General features: G+C 65.4%; 1 protein-coding gene across 6 annotated transcripts in view; it reads right to left on the reverse strand.

Moving 5' to 3' along the window:
• Positions 1–19762, reverse strand: part of ABR (ABR activator of RhoGEF and GTPase) — a 41642-nt gene that overhangs the window by 8274 nt on the left and 13606 nt on the right. For 3 of the 6 annotated variants that reach the window (XR_006165211.1, XM_042791428.1, XM_042791427.1), the window contains 15 exons: positions 18378–18562; positions 13329–13433; positions 12500–12685; positions 11658–11765; positions 10881–10941; positions 8573–8625; positions 8267–8407; positions 7804–7925; positions 7520–7685; positions 7276–7398; positions 7126–7201; positions 6871–6975; positions 6263–6337; positions 6018–6115; positions 5772–5903 (listed from right to left, as the gene is read on the reverse strand). Coding sequence is in view for 5 of the 6 variants with exons in the window: in XM_042791427.1 (XP_042647361.1) it covers positions 5772–5903; positions 6018–6115; positions 6263–6337; positions 6871–6975; positions 7126–7201; positions 7276–7398; positions 7520–7685; positions 7804–7925; positions 8267–8407; positions 8573–8625; positions 10881–10941; positions 11658–11765; positions 12500–12685; positions 13329–13433; positions 18378–18562 (1736 nt within the window). In the remaining variant the exon portion in view is untranslated. Of the gene's footprint in view, positions 1–2218; positions 2606–5771; positions 5904–6017; positions 6116–6262; positions 6338–6870; positions 6976–7125; positions 7202–7275; positions 7399–7519; positions 7686–7803; positions 7926–8266; positions 8408–8572; positions 8626–10880; positions 10942–11657; positions 11766–12499; positions 12686–13328; positions 13434–15263; positions 15759–18373; positions 18563–19762 lie in introns of those variants that run through there. The other 3 variants (XM_042791429.1, XM_033004719.2, XM_033004721.2) reach the window with 3 other exon arrangements.

Here is a 19762-nt window from a genome sequence, read left to right on the forward strand (position 1 = left end):
GGCTGGTGGGGAACCGCTGGCCAGGGAGCCCTAGGGAACAGCGTCCATGCCAGCACTGTGCACGATGGCACAAGTGACATGCTGCTGTCCCAGATGTCAGCTCCTCTTTGGCAGATCGGCCAGCTTCAAACACCGGCCTGTGCCCAGGGAAACTGCTCAGCCAGGTCACCAGCACCTCTCCAGGCTGCTCCCTCCTGCATCTCGGGGGACTCTCAGCAGCAGGGGTATCTGTGCCCAGACCAGCAACCGCTGCAGTGCCGCTCTCATCCACGACGAGGTGAAACACCCCCTGCTCCCAGCCACAGGGATGTGCCATCATCCTGTTTTCCCAAATTATCCGAAGGTGTTTGCTTGTAGGACAAGACCCCAGGTTGCAGAGAAAAAAGCGGCAGCATGGCAGGCAATGAGCATCCTGGCAGCCCTGTAGCTCTTTGAGCATCCTGGGGAGGCTCCGGTGACAGAGGGACCCCCCCGTTCCTGCTGGTGCTTACCCCCCCCCGCAGCCTCTGCCTGCTGCTCCTGTCATGCACGGGGTGACTCTGAACTCGAGGGGACGAGGCCGTATCCTGAGATTTTGTCCTTAAGACACCTCCAGGCCATGCACCGTGGATACAGCTCCTGCATGGGCAATGGCAGCCGAGACAGACCCAGGCAGCGCCAGGTCCCCGGGGCTCCCAGGTGAGGAGCTGGGATGGCCCCAAATCCCCATGGCAGCCCTGAGCCCCGGGACGCTGCGTCAGGGCTGGGGCTGCCAGGCTGGGCACGTCCCTTCCTCATGCCTCATGCCCCTGAGGTCACCCAACCATCAGCCCGGGGTGAAGCCATTGGGAGCAAACTGGTGACTCAGGCGGTGAGGCCATCTCCGCCACAGCCCTGGGGAACGGGATCCCAGGGGAGATTCCCATCAGCACAGCACCCATGGACACCCCAGCCTGGCCTCCCGTGGGTGCCCCGGCTCCGGCAAGCAGATGCCCCCACCAGACCCCCGTGCCAGCAGCTCCCTCCCCAGGGAGCAGGCGGGCCCAAGCCGCTCAGAGCCGGGGGCAGAGCAGCCCCCACACCAGCAAACGCTGCCAGCGGAAAAGCATACCCCCCAAAAAAAGCAGCAATTCACAGCCCTGTCTGAGAGCGACACGAGAAGCAGCAGGCACCCGCGGCACACCGGGACCACGCACAGACCCGCCGGGGCCACATCCTGCCCCTGCAGCCCCAGTAACTCCCTGGTTGGCAGCAGGCAGGGAAACCGGTGGCCGTGGTGGGGTCGTGTGGGGCTGGAAAACAAAACCCCCTCATATTTTGATGCAGCGATAGCTGGCGGCAGCCGCCGGGCAGCCTCCCCACACAGCCCTCGCTGCCCCTTAATCCCCTCTGCGGGAGCGGCGGCGGCGGCACAGAATCGAGGTTAATGCCGCTGCGTCACAGGCAGCCCCACCACTGAGCAAACCTCGGCCCCGCTGCTGCCAAACTGAACCCCCGTGGGCTCCCACCTGTGGTCGCAGCCCCCAGCCCCGGAGCCAGAAGCTCCCCACACAAGGAAACCCCCAAAGCCCCCCCCATGACATCATGGGGTCTCTGGGACAGCCTGTAACGGTGCTGTCCCCCTCCCTTGTCACCTCCGTTGCCCACCCCTGCCCTCTGTCCTCCCATAATGATGGGCAGCGCTGGCTGATGTGGCTGTGACATAGCCGCGAGCAGGGGGAAGCCTGGATGGACCCAGGGTAGGTGGGGGGGGGGCTACAAACCAAGCAAGTGGGGTTATGCAGGCACTGGGTGCTGTGGCACCCCAGGAGCCTGGCCCCGACCAGCCCACAAGCATCACTACCTCCTGGGAGAGCCCTGGGACTGGGCAGGGGGGCTCCCTGCCCTCCCTCTGCAGAACCCCCCCAGTGAAAACAGCTCAGCACCCCAACATGCAGAGAGAGAGGGAAGGAGGGGAACAAGCACCCCATAGGCTGCTAACAGCTTCTAAGAGCTCCCAAAGCACCCGAACAGCCTCACTTCTCCGTGCACAGACCCCACAGCCCTCTCCCCACAAGAAACACAGCCCCCCCCCCATATCAGAGTCCCCCCAGCCCCACAAAGCCAAAAAATCACAGCCACCATGCCCGTCAGAGCCCGGCGACATGGTGAAGCCATCCCAGAGCCTGTCTGGTGTCCACCACTGTCCCCCCAGGTCGTCGTGTCCCCGTCCCCCCCCCCCCCGCACCCCAAGAGGCACCTTCTGACGGAGCAGCTTGCTGCGCACCCTGCCCCAAAGGCGGGCACCCGTGTTGGGGGGACGCTTCCCCTCGGGCTCCTCCACGCCGCGCTCCGGCTGCTCGCCCACGGGGTTGGGGCTGCCATCTGGCTGCACCAGCACCTCCGTCATCGCGATGACCGCTTCGGCTCCGGGGAGATGAGACGAGGGTGGCCAAGGGTGGCCGCGGCTGGGTTAGGACAGCACCCACATCCCTTCTTGCTCCGGGCGGGAGGTCAGCGGCGACCGGGGTGGAGGGGGCCGGCGAGGGGAGCCCGGCTGGGGCGGCAGGGAGGCGAGCGGGCAGGGCTCATCTTCAGGGTGTGAGCCAAGCTGTCGAGAGGCAGCTCAGCAGCCCCAAAAGCCTCCCTCCCCCTGCGAGGAAATGACTCAAAGGCAGCCCCCCCTCGGCGGCCCCTACGCGTTTAACTCTCGCCCTGCCGCCCGCCACCTCTCGGGAAGGCTGGAGGGGCTGCCCGGGCCACCCCCCCACCCCCCACACACCCCCCCCCCGATGCCGTTATCCACCGTTATCCGCTTCTCGGCGCCGGTGGCTGCCGCGGTCCCGGGAGGTATCGCCGCTGTTGGCTGCAGCAGCCCCAGCTCCACGGAGGAGCCAGGCTGGCTCTCCCCGTCTCAGCAAGGGGCACGGGGACGGGACTTTTGGGGCCTCCTGTTAGGCTTAGGGACGGGCAGAGACCCCCTCCATGCCCTTTCAGCCTGCCCTGGCCCTTGTCAGCCCCACTGCCGGGGGGTGATGTGGGGCAGGGCTGCAGGGCAGGGGGATGGGAGGCAGGCAGGGCTCTGCCCTGCACCCCACCCCTGGAAGGGTCCCTGCCTGCCTGCTGCTTTCTCCTGACAGGCAGGGACATGGCAAGGTTCAGGCTTTGGGGGGGACTTGCACTGCCCCCCGGTCCAGCCCTCAGCAGCCCCCTGAGTCCACACAGGTCACACCCTGTGGACCCTTGACACCAGAAATCTCCCCCTCCAGAGCCTCCACCAGCCCAGTGGTGGGGGGCACAGACAGACAGGCAGCTATTCCCTGTGGGTACAGCAGGCACCGTGCCCATGACAACACAGGCTCTACTTCAACAGCCACATCCCCCCTGTGCATCAAACAGGGGCTGAAAAAGAGGCTGCTCCATCCTGCCCCAACACCCTGAGACCCTCTTCATGCACCCACTGCCCATCTCCTCGCCCACACCAGGGTATGGGGGCCAGATCCAGCCTCTCCCCTCTGCAGTGGGGGCACAAGCGCTGGCAGCCTGCTCTGCCCACCCCCAGCATCTGTCTGCCACCCCGCCACAGCACCAGGCACCCGTGCCAGCACCCATCGGACACAGTCCCTGCTGCTGGGAGAGACTGGGACAGGTCAGAGCAGGGCTGAGCCCTCCAGTGCCAAGGACACAAGCACCCCACAGGGACATGAGCCCCCATGGCATCTATACCCCAACCACGATACAGCCTTGGAAACTGCACATAAAACAGGGTTAACAACAACAAAAGAGGGTTAATGCCAACCAGGAGCCATAGCAGAGCAGTCCCCATGCCTAGACCCACAGCGGCCCACAGCACAGGGTGCCCACTCTCCACCAGCCACCGGGGACAGGACTTGGGGTACGGGTCCAATGCTCACCACACTGCAGACCCCTCAAGGCTCATCGCCAGGATGCTTGAGAGGAGGCTGGTGCCAACCCTGGACCCTCCATGGACCCAGCCACGTCCTCTGTGCCAGCAGGATGTGACTCCTGCCCATGGCACTTTGGTAGCCTTGGGAGGCCCTTGCTGCTCCCCACAGAGGTGCTGCAGCATCCCCCTCACACGCTGACTTCCTCCCGCCAGCTCGAGATGCTGCTAAGCTGCTTTTGTGGCTGACCCACATGCCTGGGCCATCAGATTAAAGCTGGGCAGCGGGCACAGTGCTGCCTTGGGGGGTGGGAGGGTGTTTCGGCTGTCCTGGCAGCCCCCCCACACACACCATGGGCCTTTGCTGAGCTGCTGATGCCAGTGTGCTGCATCTCCCACTCCCGCTGCTAACTGGAACCAACAGCAGCTCACGATGAGCCCAGGGACTGGCCAGGGTAAGGACCATCCAGAGCAGTATCTCTGCCTGAACAGCTCGGGGACATAGCGCTGGAGCTTGGCCACAACCCAGAGCCCCACGAGCAGCGCTGCCTGTCCTGCCCGTAGCTGTGCTGCCCTGTCCCTGCCCCGCCACCCACCCCGCTCCCGGGGCAGGGGCTGAGCTGTGGCTCTGGGTGAAAGCAGGACAGCCCCAACCCTGACACCGCTCCACCCAGCCAGGTCCTCCTTGGGATAAGCAGCCCCAGGGCCTCCTCTCGCTCCCTTTCTTCCCCCACGACTTCTGCACAGCAGGGACGAACTGTGCTGTCCCTGTCCCGACCCCCGCGTCTCCCAGCGTGACTCATGTTTGTTGACCCAAGCTATTTCCGAGAGCGCAGCTGGAGTGATCCCCGTGGGGCATCGAGCCCCTTCCATCCCTGCCCCAGCCCTCCCGCTCGGGCCAGTGCCACCCCTACATTGCTGTTTCCCTGGGGAGAGGGCAACAAATGGGTGATTTTGGGTACAGATAAGCCGCTGGCGAAGCCGAGTCCCCGTCTCCCATCCTATGACCGGTGTGGTGCTGTCCCCCTGCGCTCTCCCCTTCCCAGCAGCATTTCCATGCTGCTCCCTGCTCCCCCAGGACCTGCCCTCAGCCGATTTCCCACGGAGCAGGCAGCTGTGCCGGACCCTTTGAAGTAGCCTTGAGCCAAGGGCTCTGTCCCAGGCGTGATGCTGTCCCCAGCACAGCAGGGAAGGCAGCCAGACCAGGGGTCCCCACCAGGAAAACACAGGAGCACCCCCATCCTGAACCATCCCCCGCTGCCCTGGGCCTCCCTGCAGCCTGGCCAAGGTGGGTGCTGGGGGGATGCGGGGTCTGGGGGGCTGCCTGCCCCCCTTCCATCTTCCCAGTCCTGCTCACCTGGGATCATCTCAGGGCAGCCGAGGCCTCCATCCTCCCTGCCTGGCAACCACCAATCAGAAGCAGCTCAGCCGTTGCCCTGGAAACCCCTGTTGCCATACAGCAGCTGATGGAGGCACAGGGGGAGGCAGATGGTGGCTGAGGGGGACAGCCACGGCTGGCAGGGAGGGACAGGGTGCTGCACACTCAGAGTCCTTCCTGGGGTGGGTGCCAACCCCCTCCCTGCAGCCCCCCAGGGCCGCAGAATGGAAACGCTTCTAGTCCAGCTGGGGCTGGACACACATCAGGGGGGTGGCCGCTGGCCTTGCCACTTCCACGGGACCCCTTCTCACTTTGTCCCACCTTCTCCCGCAGCTGCTGTGCCATCACCCATCCACTTCACTGCCTTCAACCCTGAGCCACAATCCTTGAACCCTGCTCCCAAAAGCGGAGCTGCTTGCCCATGCGTTTCCCACCCCCGGCATCACACCAGGACAACATTCCCAGCCCAGACACCGGGTCCCAAGAGGTCCACCACTGAGTGAAAATATGTCAAAAAGCCCCAGTGCATACCTGGATCTGCCCCTTGCCCATGATCTTGTCCACGATTTCGTTGTTGTCTTTGTTGAGCTTGGTCTTGTCGTAGCACTTCTCGTAGCAGAGGATGCGCAGAGACTGGGAGCCCTCCAGCTCGATCTCAAACTCCTGGGGTGCAGAGGGAGGGTGGGTCAGCTCCAGCACCCCAGAGCAGCTTCAAAACTGGGGCTGGAAGGGAAAGGGGGGGCACGGTCCCCTCCTTGCATCCCATCCTCCTCTCACCTCATTCCACTGTGGCTCCGTTGTGTCCCGGAAAACCCTGGTCTTGGCTTTGCTGACGAAGTAGCCAAAGGAGTCCACCTCCAGCGTGCAGTAAAGGTCTGGGGGAGCAGACACTGCTCAGCACCCAAGAAACATCCCCACTGGCTCCTGGGGGACCACTGCGGGCAGAGTGGGGCCACATACTGGACCCCAGCTCTTCCAATCACACCGGCCCCCTCCAAGCAAGGGTGGGCACCCGCACTTACTGGCAGACTGCTTGAAGCCCTTGGCGGAGTGGACGATGACGTGCAGGAACCCGTAGAGCCCAGGGGACTCGTCATCTGCAGCAGGGAGAACAGAAGCTGTGTCAGGGCTCAGCTGCCACCTCCCTCGCCCCAGAGCCAGCGTGCGGGCTGGCCGTCCCTGCAGCAGCCTTTGTCACAGCGCGTGCTAGCTGCCTGCGGTGACACCCCAATGTCCCCAACCTCCCAGGGGGCTGTCCCTAAGGACTGGAAGAGGACACATATCCCCCCTGCTATTGATCATCCCTGCCAGACATCCTGAACTCCCCTGCTGTTGGCTAGCCCTGGGGAAGGTTCCCAGTGGGGCTGGCTGGGTCTCGCCCTGGGGACACCCTTGTTCTGCCCAGCCCACGGGGGTGCTGGGGTGACCCCAAAAGCAGCCCCATCTCACAGCTGGGCTTTCTCCGCCTGGGAGCCCGACTCTGCTCCGGCAGTGCCACCTGGTGGGTAGCTGTCCCCCTGCACAGCCAGTGTCCCCAAGCAGGGACCCAGCTCCAGCCAAGGGACCCCACAGCTTCTCCCTGGCATCATCTGGAGGCAAAGAGGGACCCACCAGCCCAGCAGACACTCACCATCCTTATTGCTGGTGACCGGGATGTTGTGGACGGTACGTAGCTTGAAGCAGGATCCCGTGAGCACCTGCAGCTCCACCGAGCTCAGGACAAAGGCCTGGAGGTCTGGGAGAGGACAGGAGAGGAGCTTCAGAGGGACGCAGCCAGTGCTGGCCATGGAGACCAGAGAGCACCAGGCTGCGATCCTGCAGGACCTCCTTATGGCCCCTGGAGGGGCCAGGAGTCCCAAGAGGGCCTCAGCAGCCCCAAACTTACCCTTTTTCTGCAGTTTCTGAATGGCCTCCCTCCACTCAGACCTCTCATAGTCAGACGACAACAGGAAGAGGTAGCTCTGTAAGAGAGAGGGTGATGCGGCAGGCTGTGCGCAGGCAGGGCAGAGCCCGGCCCCCAGCCCCCTCTCCTCACCTTCCCGTTGCGGTTGTGGATGCGGAAGGGGATGGCAGGCGAGTTGAGGAGCAGCCAGAATTCGTTCTCAAACATCTTCTTCTTGAGGCGCTCGATGGCCCGGCTCTGCCCCTTGTTGGCTTTCTGCCAGGCGGGGAGCGGACAGGAGGTTTCGCAGGTGCCCCTGGCCCTCCAAATCCCATCCCTGACCGAGAGGAAGGCACCCACCCCACACCCTCCCTGACCGCCTGCACCCTCCTCTCACCTCCTTCTGCACCTCGCTCTTGATGGCTGAGATCTTCATCTTCATGTCCTCCAGCTCGTGGTCGGGGATGACATGGACCTGCGGGCAGTGCTCCGACTCCTCCGGCGAGGGGAACACCAGGTCAGCCAGGGGCACGTACCACTTGCAGTCGTACTGCTGGTGCTTCCTGCAGCCGGGGTGCGGGCGCTGAGTGACGCCTGACCCCCACCCTGGCACATCCCCCAGCCTACTGGAGGATGGGGAGGGTTGTGACACGTTCCCGCCGTGCCCAGCGCCTTCCTTACCCCACCGCCGTCTTCTTCAGCTTGGCGCAGAGCAACACGTCGGTGAAGAGGAAGACGTGCCGCAGCTTCCGCGAGCCCTCTGACAGCTCCACCAAGAAGCCATCCTTGACGAGCTGCCGGGTCTGCGGGGCAGCAGGGCTGGCGTGAGAGCAGGCAGGGAGCAAAGGCCAGCAAACCACAGGGGACGGATGCTCCTGTCCCTCTCCATGGCTCAGCCACCAGGAGCATGGGAAGGTCCGTGTCCTCTGGGTGCTATTTTGAGGCCCATATGCTCAGTAGGGTACCAGCAAGCAGCAAGGACCAGGTAGAGCCCTAAACTTGCACACAGGACTGCATCTAGAGGAAACCCTCCATCTCCTGGCCAAGCACCATGGAGCTCCTCAGGGTGGAGACACCAGCCAGGGGCTGTCAGAGGGCTCAGCCCTCACCCCGTGCCCAGGCACTGCCCACCCCATCGGCTCACCTCCCCCTTGGGGGTGGTGACCGCTGTCCTCCGGGGATCGATGTCCTCATTGATGCTGGAGAGGAAGTTCTGCGAGATGCGGAGGGCGTCCTGGAGCAGCGGGTAGTCGGGGTGGTCGGCCGGGGTGTGCTTGAGGAGGTCCTGGAAGGAGACAAGCACAGGTGAGTGGCCCAAAGGCACTGCCCTGCCTGCAGCACCCACCCCTGAGACCCCCCCAGCAGCGCTCCCCACAGCTGTAGGTCCCCGAGAGCAACAGGAGCAGAGCCCCCCCCCGACCCCCCGACCTGCGACTGGTGTCACACTCACGTGCAGGACGAGGGTGCTCCGTGTCACCCGGTCGATGGGTTTATACAGCAGCGCTGCAGGGAGAGAAGAGGCATCAGCAGCCGCCCACCGCCGGGGCCCCGGCCTCTCTCCCACCTGCAAGAGCCGTCCCGTGTGGGCAAGGAGGGGAAACCAGATACCCGGAGACCCCGCAGGTGCCATGGGTGGGCTGGTGTGTGGAGCAAGGGCAGAGCCCAGTGCTGGCAGCTGCCCGACGTGCACCTTGATTTCGGGGCTGCACCCAAATGGTTTCACCAGCAGTGCGGGGGCCTGCGGGGTCCCCGCTGGGGTGACAAGCCCAGACAGCTGCCGCACAGCACCTCCCACACGGTGCTCTGCTCCAGCCGCGGCCCCGCATCGGCAAGGTCAGTCCCCATCCCAGGGCAGGGCACAACGGGGACACCAACACAGCCACCACGTCCTCCTCCCTTCTGCTGCCACAGGTCACGGGTGACAAAGCCAGAGGGGCCAGCGTGAGCACTGCTCTGCCCTGACTGCACCAGCATGAAGGAGCTCCCCACCAGCTTGCCGTGCGGTGGCTGTGGAGCGGAAGAGCTGCTCGTCACCCGCAGCAGCCAGCAGCTTTTTCAGTTTCCCTTTTGGCTCAGCAGCGGGTTCTGTCCCTGCCCTCCCCTTGGCAGGCTCTGCCACCCCATAGGATGCCCCGTATCCCTCTGTTCCAACCAGCCCTGCGTGCAAGGGGAACCCAAGCTGCTCCAGTGGCAGCAAAGCCCCCACCTACAGCAAACGCAGGGGCCAAGGTATCGTCCCAATGCCGCTGCCCCGTGTTCCCTTCCCACAGCCCCTTGTAACTGCACATGAGGCTTCATCCGGGGCACAGGGGCAGAGCTGCCCCACACAGAGGGCACAGACACCCCCTTTCTCCTGCCACACACCCTCCCAGCAGGAAACCAGCCCTGGTGGCTCTTCAGAGGCACGTTTCAGCCCAAGCAGCTGGACCTTCCTCCTCCTCCCTGGCTCTTTGAGCAGGCAAAGGCTGCTTGCATGTCTCCCCAGGCTGCTTACAGCCAGGCCGATGCCTCTGGGTTTTCCCTTCACTTCGGATCACTTCCCCAAATTGCCAGGGCCAAGCCAGGCTGGGCTTTGGGCTGGAGAGAAGGGAATGATGCCACCCACCCCCACCCCGTGCTATGAGTCACGGGTGGCTCCCATCCCCTTTCCTCTCAGAGGGTGCTGCTTTGTGGCATGTGGTCCTGAGAAAGGGACCCCCATCCTGGTGAACAGGGGGTCTCTGCTCAGGTGGCGAGGACGCAGGGCTGGACCTTGAATCGGAGGCTGCATCCCCCCCCACTCCATGCCCCTGCTCCCTGCAGCAGCCAGTGAGAGCTCTGGGATGGAGGGGGCAGGCAGGGTGTCGTCCCCCCCTTTCCCCCACCCTAGGCCCATGGGGAGGATGGACCTTCCTGCTGCCATCGCTACAGAAAGCACCGGGGAGCCCCGGGAGGGGCTGTCCCAGCACAAGGGCTCCTCACCAGCCCAGTTCCACCAGCCTGGGACCCACACGCAGGCAGCAACAGGACCAGGCACCAGCAGGCAAGGACACCCCGTGCCTCTCCTCCCCAAACACGCAGAGACGGGCATCCCAGCCCCACACTGCTCACAGCCTTCAGCAAGCAAATGGAGACCCCTCCCTATCGCCATCCCTGCAGCACAGGGTGTCCCCCCCCCGGCCTGTCCCAGCCCCTCACTGTCCCGCTGCCGGCACGAGTCCCTGTCCGGTGGGGAAGGCAAACGCGTGGCCGCATGTGCCGGAGCCAAGATGATTCAATAGAGCCTGGAACAAAGACGCTCCCAACTTCAGGCTGCAGAGCACGACGCAGCCTCCACCCCCTGGCAAGGACAGCCAGCCCCGGGCCAGCATCCCCACAGCATCGCTCCCCACTGGCACCCGAATTCGGAGCCGCCCCCCTCGCCTCACCGTAGGTGCAGTTACAGCAAAGCCGGACGACGACGAGGATTTCCATGGCAGCCCCGTCTCCACGCAGCCATCTCTGCCGCTCCGTGGCAGCTCAGCCCAGCTGCGGCACGGCATCAGCCCCTCAGCACGGCTCTCGGCGCAGCCGGCGGGTGGGGAGGAGGGGGGTGGGCAGGGGGTGGGGGGCTCCCGCACGCCCCCAGCATCCTGAAGAGCTGCGTGTCCCCCCCCTCCTCACCGGCTCCGCGCACAGGAACACAAAGGGCTCCGCTCGCGGGAGCCGCTCAGTAATTCATCCGCGTCGGCCCCGCGCGCACACAAAAGGCTGCATCCCCCTCCCCACGCCTGCCGTACCCTCCATGGTGACGGACGTGTGGCTCTCCTTCGAGTCCTTGGGGCCCTTCACCTTCAGCTCCTAAGGAGGGAAAAGCCCATCAAAGCAGCCCGTGGGGGGCTGGGGTGGGGGGAAGGTCCTTGCCCAAGGTCGTGGGGTCCCCCCTGCACCCTGATATCCCCTCCCTGGCCCCAGGCTGGCCACGCTGGAGGCCACACATGGGTGCTGGGGTGGAGCTTTGGACTGTACGGGATGCTGCCTGGCCCGGGAGCAGTGCCCAGCAGTCAAGACACGATGGATCCACAGGGCACCCTGGAGCAGGACACCCAGCCCCGCAGCAGCCCAGGGGAGGCTGCTGGTCCCACCGAGCTGAACGGCCCTGCTGCGGAGAGGCTGGGGGGAGTGGGGAGCCAGGCTGCAGCCATGGAGGTCCCCATTTCTATAGGGGAGCCACGTATGGAGATGCAGCCAGCAGATGAGCCACAGGTGCCCAGCACCCAGCTCACTGGAAGGGGCGAGAAGGTGCAGGCTGTCCCGGCATCCCAGAAATGACGGCAGCAAGGGCTGAGCCCAGCCTAATCTTGCACAAGGTGGGGGGCAAACCCCCACAATACTCAGGGGCCATGACCCTCCAGCACAGCCTCCGATGGCCCTGCCCTGGGACAGTCCCTCAGAGTCCCCAGGGCAAGGAGAGCATCTCTGCGGGGCAGACAGGGTTGGCTCAGCCGTGGGGACAGCAATCTCTGACCTGTGCCAGGACAGCCCTGTCCCCCTGGCACAGCCCCAGCCCAGCTTACCTCCGAGATCTTTTGGAACTGGTAGTTGCTCTGGCTGCACTTCTCTGCCGTCTCCAGTGCGATTTTGTAGTTATCCACAAAGGCCTTGTAGACCCCCAGCTGGCTGGCCTGCGGGGAGCAGGGGTTAGCTGGGTAGCCAGCAGGATGCTGAAGCCCCCTGTAGCACAAGGGGCCAGGCAGCCACCGAGGGGACACTGCCCAGAGCTGTCCCCTCCTGGCAGGACACTGCCAGACCATAGCAAGCTGGGGGGGAGGGCTGCATGCTTGGCTCTGCAGGGAGAGCCCTCGCCCAGGGCAGGATGGTGGGGCTCCCTGCCCTGTGCCCCCACAAACCTCCAAAATCCAGCGAAGAGGTAACGAGTGCCTGGACAGCGGAGACTGAAGCTACAGCCACTTCCCAGCACCCTTCAACCTGCTCTTTCCTCCCCACCTCCCCAGCATGGCCGCAGCATCCATGGCCACAGCATCCATGGGCACAGCACCTGCTCTGATCGCAATTCCGAAGCAGCATCAGGACCCGGAGCGTGACCCTGGTGAGCCACCACCGCAGCATCCACAGGCAGCGACCTCCTGCCTCTCCCCAGAGACTCACCCACACGCCTGGGCTCCTGCCAGCCCCCTGGCAGAGCCACACCACACACCTCCAGCCAAAACCCTGCCGTGGTTGCACCCAGGACCTGCCAGCTGCGGGCACCCCCGCTGTGGCGAGGGGGATGGAGGCTGCACTAACTCCCATCCCAGGACAGGAGGGCTTGGGCAGGCAGCTGCCCCACAGCATGGTGCTTCATCTCCCCGGCCCTCCTCCTCTTCCAAGTGGAGCAAGCCCCGGGGAAGGCGCATACCAGCTTCTGGAAGAGGTGGCCCATGGTGACATTGCTGTCCCACTGCTGCACCTTCGGGCACAGGCTGTCATAGAACTCCTTATGGATCTCGTAGATATCCTGGATCTTGTAGAAAATCGTCTCGATCTGCTGGAGGGTGAGGACAGGCTGCGACGTAGTGGCTGTGGCCTTCAGTGGCTTCATAGGCTGCCGAAGGAGGAGAAGTGAGAGCATTTGAGATGAGGGCTGGGAGGGGAACACTGGGGATGAGGGGGGATCTGAGCTAGCAGCGAGGGCTGCCTGGGACAGGCCCCAGCCAGCAGCGGGATCAAGGGGCCGCTCCCGCCTTGTGCATCCCCACAGACTTCCCCATGGCGGTGGTGACCCCCACGTTGTGCAACAGCATCTCCGCCACGACAGACAGTGAGTCTGCAAGAGGAAGTGGGGCTATAAATACCTCTCCACCAGGCACACTGGCAGCAGGGAGAGGCAAGACAGGGGCGGTTGGGCCAGAGCAAGTCTGGCTCTGGAGTGGCTCCTGCACCTTTGCTCCTGCCCAGGTAGCACCTGGGTCTGGCTTGCCTGGGGGAGGCTGTCCAGGAAGAAATTACTCCATCCATCCATCCATCCATCCATCCATCCATCCATCCATCCATCCATCCATCCATCCATCCATCCATCCATCCATCCATCCATCCATCCATCCACCCATCCATCCACCCATCCATCCACCCATCCATCCATCCACCCATCCACCCATCCATCCGTTCATCTACCCACTCACCCACCCACCCCTGCTGGTGGGCATCCCTGGAGGGGGTGTCCGGTTTTGGGGGGGGGCTGTGCTCACCAACAAGAGGGCCTCCAGCTGGTTGATGTAGATCTCCTCACTGGCCAGGAAACCGGAGAGCACCAACTTCCGCATCTCCAGGCCTTTGCCAGCATCTCGCTCGCCCTGTGCAACACAGCAAGGAGCCTGGCTGAGCAAGCAAGCGACACAGGAGGGCAACTCTCATCCCACCAGCCCATCCCTGGCATCCCCGCGTGGGCGTGTGTCCCCGCCAGCATCGGGGAAGCTCCATGGTAAGGGCTGGGCACGTGCCCGCTGGGCGGCACAGACAGGCTGGAGCCAACTGGGAAGCCACGGGCTGTGCTGGCTTCGCTCGCCTCCCTGCTCCCGGCTGGCCAGGAGCCCGGCACTGCTGGCTGCACTCCAGGGCGGCGTGCGGCACGGCAGGACTCTCCCAGGGCAGAGTCCAGCGGCGCCCGGTGAAATCATGCCCGGCAGTGGATGGCGCTGCCACGTGATCCACCACCACCCTTTTCCCCAGCTTGAGACTTTCCCAGAAAAACGCCGCCCCGACCGTCACTGCCTGGTGGCACGGGGGCAGGTCCCGGGATGCACGGGGCCCTGTTGCTGCTCTGGCTGCTGGCAGCACAGCCCGTGCCCGGGTCTGCTGCAGCACTGATGCTCTGGTGGCATGACCCCCCCTGGCAGGGAGATGGGCGACGTATGGCTGGGCTGGGGGGGCTCTGGGACTCTCAGCAAGGCTCTGCCAGCACGCAGGCATGGGTGCTGCAGCCCCTGGCCTGCCTCGATCACCCAAGTGTGTGTTCAACACTTTGGCCTCCTCTCCTTAAAAATCACACTCGGCAACCAGGCTTTGCCACCCAGACAGGGACCAAGCAGAGCCACGGGGGTATCGGATGCTCAAGACAGTGAGCCATTTGGGATGGTTTAGGGGGGGGGATATTGCTCCTGCCTCACCTTTGCCCATGCTGCCTTCCCCTGCCAGCTACAAACACCCAGGGGGGCACAGCCCCGGGGTGGGCACAGCCACAGGTCAGCATCTCCCCGTCCCACTCTGGCATCCATCAGCCGGCCCCGGGGGCTGCCACACCAACCGGGGTGCCCACCCCATGGCTCCCTGCCAGGCTGCACTGCTAAGGCTGGGCCGTGGTGACTGGCGCAGCCGGGGGGGTGCAAGGGGGGGCCAGTTTTGTTGCGCTGGGAGCTCGCAGGCTCTTTGCCACCGATTAGTCACGGGCCCTTCCTGCTTCCCTCAGCCTGGGCCCTGCGCGGGAGCTGGGGAGATAAGGGGGCCGTCCGCACCGGGGGCTCGCAGCGCCCCATGGGGACGATGCCAGCTGGACCCCCACGACCCAAAGGAGCAACTCTAAAGCAGGGCCCGGTGACCACCCCAAGAAGGGGACCCCGGGGAGAGCAGGGCTGGAGCCCTCCTCCAGCCAGACCCCTGGGGACACCAGGCACCCTTGGCAGGGCAGGTGAGAGAAGGGTGCTGGGCTGTGCCTGCCAGCACGGGGGTCCCCCCGGGGCCACCCCTCAGCACCAGGGTTTGGGGCTGTTTAGGGCTTACTGGTAGCCGTGCAGCAGTAGCAGAGTGTGGTCCAACCCCTTCCTGAGCATCCGGCGCCAACTCTGCTGAGCCACACAGCCCCCCCCACAGCAGCATACGTGCCCCCCGCTCCCCCATGGGCGGAAGGTGGGGTGCTCACCCTGCTCTACGTAAGCATCCACTGAGCCTTTTGCATCCGATGCCCGGCGCAGCCCTGCCCCATGCCCCCGGCCACAGGCAGACCCAGGGGGGAGCAGCGGGGCTGCAGTGATGCTCCCGCTGCCCCCCCGCAGCTCTGGCCCCCACAAGCACATGCCACACCAACCCAGGAGCTGCCCCGAGACCTGGGCATCACCAGCACCAGCAAGATGCCCCTCGTCCCCCCTACCCACCGCCCAGCACGGGAGCGGGGTGGCCCCGCCGCCCACCTTCTCGCCGACCGAGAACGGAGACCCGGGGCTGGTGGGGGTTCCTGGCTCTGAGTCATCTTCATCCTCCAGCACTTTATCCAGGTATCCTATGGCCTCCTCTTCCTCCTCCATGGCCGGCCAGGCAGCGGGGGGACAGAGGGGACCCCTCAAGGCTCCAGGTGAGGGGCTCACACGGCTGAGCCGGCCCAGCCTGGCTCAGCCCTGGCCGCCGGCCACTGCCGCGGGATGAAAGGAGCCATTATGGGATTCCCGGTGCTCTCGCCTGCCCCAGCTCCGGCCTTCGTTCCTGGCGTCCCGGCCGCAGCACCAGGAGCTCCCGGGGCGGTTGCACAACCGCCTCTGAGCAGCGGCAGTAGCGGCAACTCCGGGGTCACCAGCGGTGGGACAAGAGGGACAGCCTGGCTCTCCCCTGGCCTCCCCTCACCCCCAGGGGGGCCGCCGGCAGAGGAGGGCCGCTGCCTGCCGCCCTGCGCCCCAGCCAGACCCGCCGCTCCGCCCTGCACGCTCGCTACAGGAAATGCATCTCTTGGCGCTGGAGGTGGGGCTGCTCCGTCGGCGGAGTGTGGTCAAGGCTGGGGCGCGCAGCAGCCGCCTTCCCCGAGCCAGCTCTCCCAACGCTGCCAGAGTTCGGTGCGTCCAGCAAGACCCATGGGGAAGGGTCCCCTGCCAGACCCCCCCCAAACCCTCGCCAAGCCGACGGGGCCAGCAATGGGAGAGCGCCCTGTCCCGCCTGCCGTGGCTCCCCGGCCCCTCCGTGTCCCACGGGCAGGCAGAAAGCCGGATCACGGGCAGTGCCACCAGTGAGAAGTGACCTTGGAGGGCAGCAGCATCACCAAGTCCCATAAGGGGACCTGGGGCCGCACCCCGAGAAGGGTACCAGATCTCTCCCTGCCCCAGAGGGGATGTGGGGCAGGGTAACGCAGCTGAGATACGTGCCCTCCCGCAGCATCTGCCCCACATCCCACAGGGATCAGCGTTGGCACCTCGCCGCTGCCCCAGCCCGACCACAGCCCTGGGGCAGGCGGGGAGCGGGGCCACGAGCAGCGGCGTGATGCCTGCGAGCGACACTGTGGGCCCTGGAAAATGGGGCAAGAGCAGGCTGGAGGAGGGGATGCTAACGCAAGAGCTGTTTCAGCAGTTTCCCCCTCCCCAGCTCCTCCGCAGCAAAAGGGGAACCAGAGGCTGCGTGTGCTCTCCTCCCCGCGACTGTCTGAGCCTGGAACAAACTCCTGATGTGAGATGTGGGCAGGGACACAGGCACAGGGACTTTCCAGAGCCTGTGTCCACGCTGCAACTCAGGCTTTGCCCAGCCTTTGCTAACAGGGGTCTGTGCCAGCGCACTGGGACCCTGCCCACCGCAGCCGGGTCCCCAAAGCGGGGAGGGCTCCTTGCCCAGGGGAAAGCAACTGGCAGTGCCAAATCCAGTGGCACCCAGACAGAGGCTGGGCCACCACCCCACACCGTGCCTGTGGTATCTGCATTTCCCAGGTGGGAGAGGGAAGGACAGGCTGTTTGCACCCAGCGGCACCAGACATGGTCACAGCTGCCCTAGGAGCTTGCGAGAAGAGATGCCCCACCAGAAACCTCCTCCAGTACCCCAAAGGGCAGTGACACCAGTCCTGCCTCACCGGAGGAGAGCGATGGGGTGAGCCTGGCACACCCCATGCCACCAGCCACAGCAGAACCCACACCCATCACAAGGCTGGACACACAGGATTAAACGTGCCGGTATTCAGATGGTGCTCTGCAAAGGTTCAGCTTTAAAGAGATGGAGGCAGAGTTGGTGCTGAGCTCCAACACTTCCAAATCCTGTCAGTCAAAACCCAGCCGGCTTCACTGCCGGAGTCCAGCGTCCCACCACGCCCCAAGGGCTCTGCCGGCATCCCCCAGACTCTCCCCCCAACCCTGCTTCCCCCAGGGCCACCCTCTGCTCTCCCTGCTGGCCCCCGGCGGGGGGGCAGGAGCCCATCGCCCACAGCACGTCCACGGCCAAACCCCGGCACCGGGGTGTCAGGGCTGGGGCTCGCAGGGCTGTGCCCAACATCTTGCTGGGGGACGAGGGGGCCTTGAGCCCGGGTGGTTCGGACCCAGCGCCGGGACAGGGTCCTCGGAGCGGCAGGGTGGCAGGAGGGGTGGGTGGCAGCCCTCCCACCCTCCCCAAAGGCCGCCGCGGGGCCGCGCTGGGTGCCGGGAGGAGGAGGATGCTGCGCGGCAGCGGGCCCTGGGGAGGAAGCCACACCTCTCGCCTCCTCTGCCTCAGCATCCGGGTTAAGGGCTTAACTCTTTCCACCTTCACGGTTCCCAGCCCGGCCTTCTGCCCCGGCCAACCCCCCAGCCCGGGGCCAGCCGGTCGCCCCTCCGCACCAGCCCCGAGCCCGGGGCCGAGGGGCCGGAGGCGGCCGCTGCCCTGCCAAGAGCCCACCGGGCCGAGGGCACACACCGGGGACGGCAGCCCCGATGTCCCCGCGGCTTTAACGGCAACTGTTATTGTGGTAAAAAAAAAAAAAAAAAAATATTTCCCTTTGGTTTCCCGCCCCGCAGCTCTCCGAGCATCCCCCCTGTGAAACAGCCTGGATAAACCCCCCAAGGGCTTCCCGAGGATGCTCTCGGAAGAGCAGAGGGAGAGGAGGGGTTAAATCTAAGTTCCCCAGAAGGAGGGGAGGGGGGACACGCACAGGGTGACCCACCCCCACCCCCCCCCCAACGGGCAGCTCGTCCCCAAGTGCCGCTAGATGGAGCCGGCAGCCCGGCGGAGCGGCTGTGCCCTGTCCCCAGGGGCTCCCCGGAACAGGGGACCCCGGGATCCCCACGCTTCCCAGCAAGCCCGGTTGGGTCCCAGTACCCGCACCCCGCTCTCCGACCAGCCCGTGCCGCCCTGGCTCTGCCACCGGCACGGCACGACGGGGCAGGGACACAACGTGTCCCCGCAGATACGGCACCTTCCCCACCCGCAGCGGAACAGGGGGCTGCTCCCCCGGAGACCAGAGGGCTACGGCCAGCAGGGTTTTGGGGGACAGTCCCCCAGATCACAGCAACACCAGAGCACCACCGACAGAGCTGACGCAACCAAACCGGGCACCCAGTGCAGAACCCCGCATCCCGAGCACCTACCCCTGTGCCGAGGCCATCGGTGGGTGTGGGCGAGACGCTGTCCCCGCTCTCCTGGCCACGAGCACTGAGCTGGGGGGACATGGTGGGTGACTCGTCGATGTAGGGCATGGTTTCTGAGCCCTCCGGCAGTGCCTTGGGCTCCTCGTTGCCCTCGGCGTCGTACTCGTCCGCACCATAGTTGAAGTCTGCCGGGGGAAGAGAGGGTGGAGGTGAGCGTCGAGGCAGCGGCACGGCCACGGGTCACCGCACGGCGCACCACAACCGCCCCGGCCTGCAGTTACCTGCGGGCAACTGACCCCGTGTCCACGTACAGACACGCAAGCCCACACTCGTAGCCCACCCAGATCCTGCCAGCCTCGGCTGCCTGCTTTCTGCCTGCCCGGCTGAGCAAGCAGGGCATCACATGGAGCATCCCCAGCCCCGCCGGGCATCCTCTGCTCGACACACTTCCCTATATTTGCATAATTAACAGCACGGAGAGGCCACAGGCCTCCTCTGTGCAGGGACAGCTGCTCTGCCAGACGCCCCAGCCCCACGCGATGCCTGCCTGGCGGCCACCATACCCATGCCATCCCCAGGGAGGGACGGAGCTGGGCTGGCAGCCACAGCCACCATCCTCCTCACTTCCTCACGTCCATTCTCAGAGCGTGGGAACGGGTGCCAGGACGCCTGGGACCGCAGCGTGGAGGACAGTGCCACCCCCCCCCCCGAGGAAGAAGGGGGATGGCATCAGCTCCATGGCGGGTGGGCAGCCCTGGCCATGCTGCAGGGGCAGAAGGGGTTTGCTTTCTCCAGTGCAGGATGAGGCTGCCACCATGACAAGCCGGCACCCATTTTTGGTGCCCCACGCTGTCCCACAATTCCCACTTCACCCATGGCCCAGGGGAAGCCGTTTTGGGGAGCCGGAGCCCCAAGTGGGAGTGGGGGGGGGGGGGGCTAGGGTCTGCAGCCGGTCCTTGGGGCGCAGCAGGGGACCGGGGTACATCCTACCCTGTTACCATGGAAACGGCAGCGGCTCGGTGGTGGTGGGAAGAGGCGGCTGCAGCAGCCCCGAGATGCTGACAAAGGGGAGGGGGAAGGGAGCCCGGCTGCGGCAGGGGCGGCCGCGGGGTGCAGCCAGCACCCCCACCCAGGGCCTGCAGCCAAGACCCCCTCGGCAGCTCCCAAAGAGGCGGTGGGCACAGCTTCCCCAACCCGACCCCACGCTAGCCCCTTGCTCCCTCTCCTGCCCAGCAGCCCCATGGCTCTCCCCACAGGTTCCCTGGGCACAGAGACCCTGGCCGAGGCTCTGGCTGATACCCCGTCCGAAACAGGGCACATGGGGGCTGGAGCAGCTGACCCAGGCTAAACCCTGCACCACTGCTACTTCGTGCCCCCACAGCCTT

Source organism: Tyto alba, unplaced genomic scaffold (assembly GCF_018691265.1).
Source record: "Tyto alba isolate M040663 unplaced genomic scaffold, T.alba_DEE_v4.0 Super-Scaffold_19, whole genome shotgun sequence".
In the NCBI taxonomy this organism is placed as follows: domain Eukaryota; kingdom Metazoa; phylum Chordata; class Aves; order Strigiformes; family Tytonidae; genus Tyto; species Tyto alba.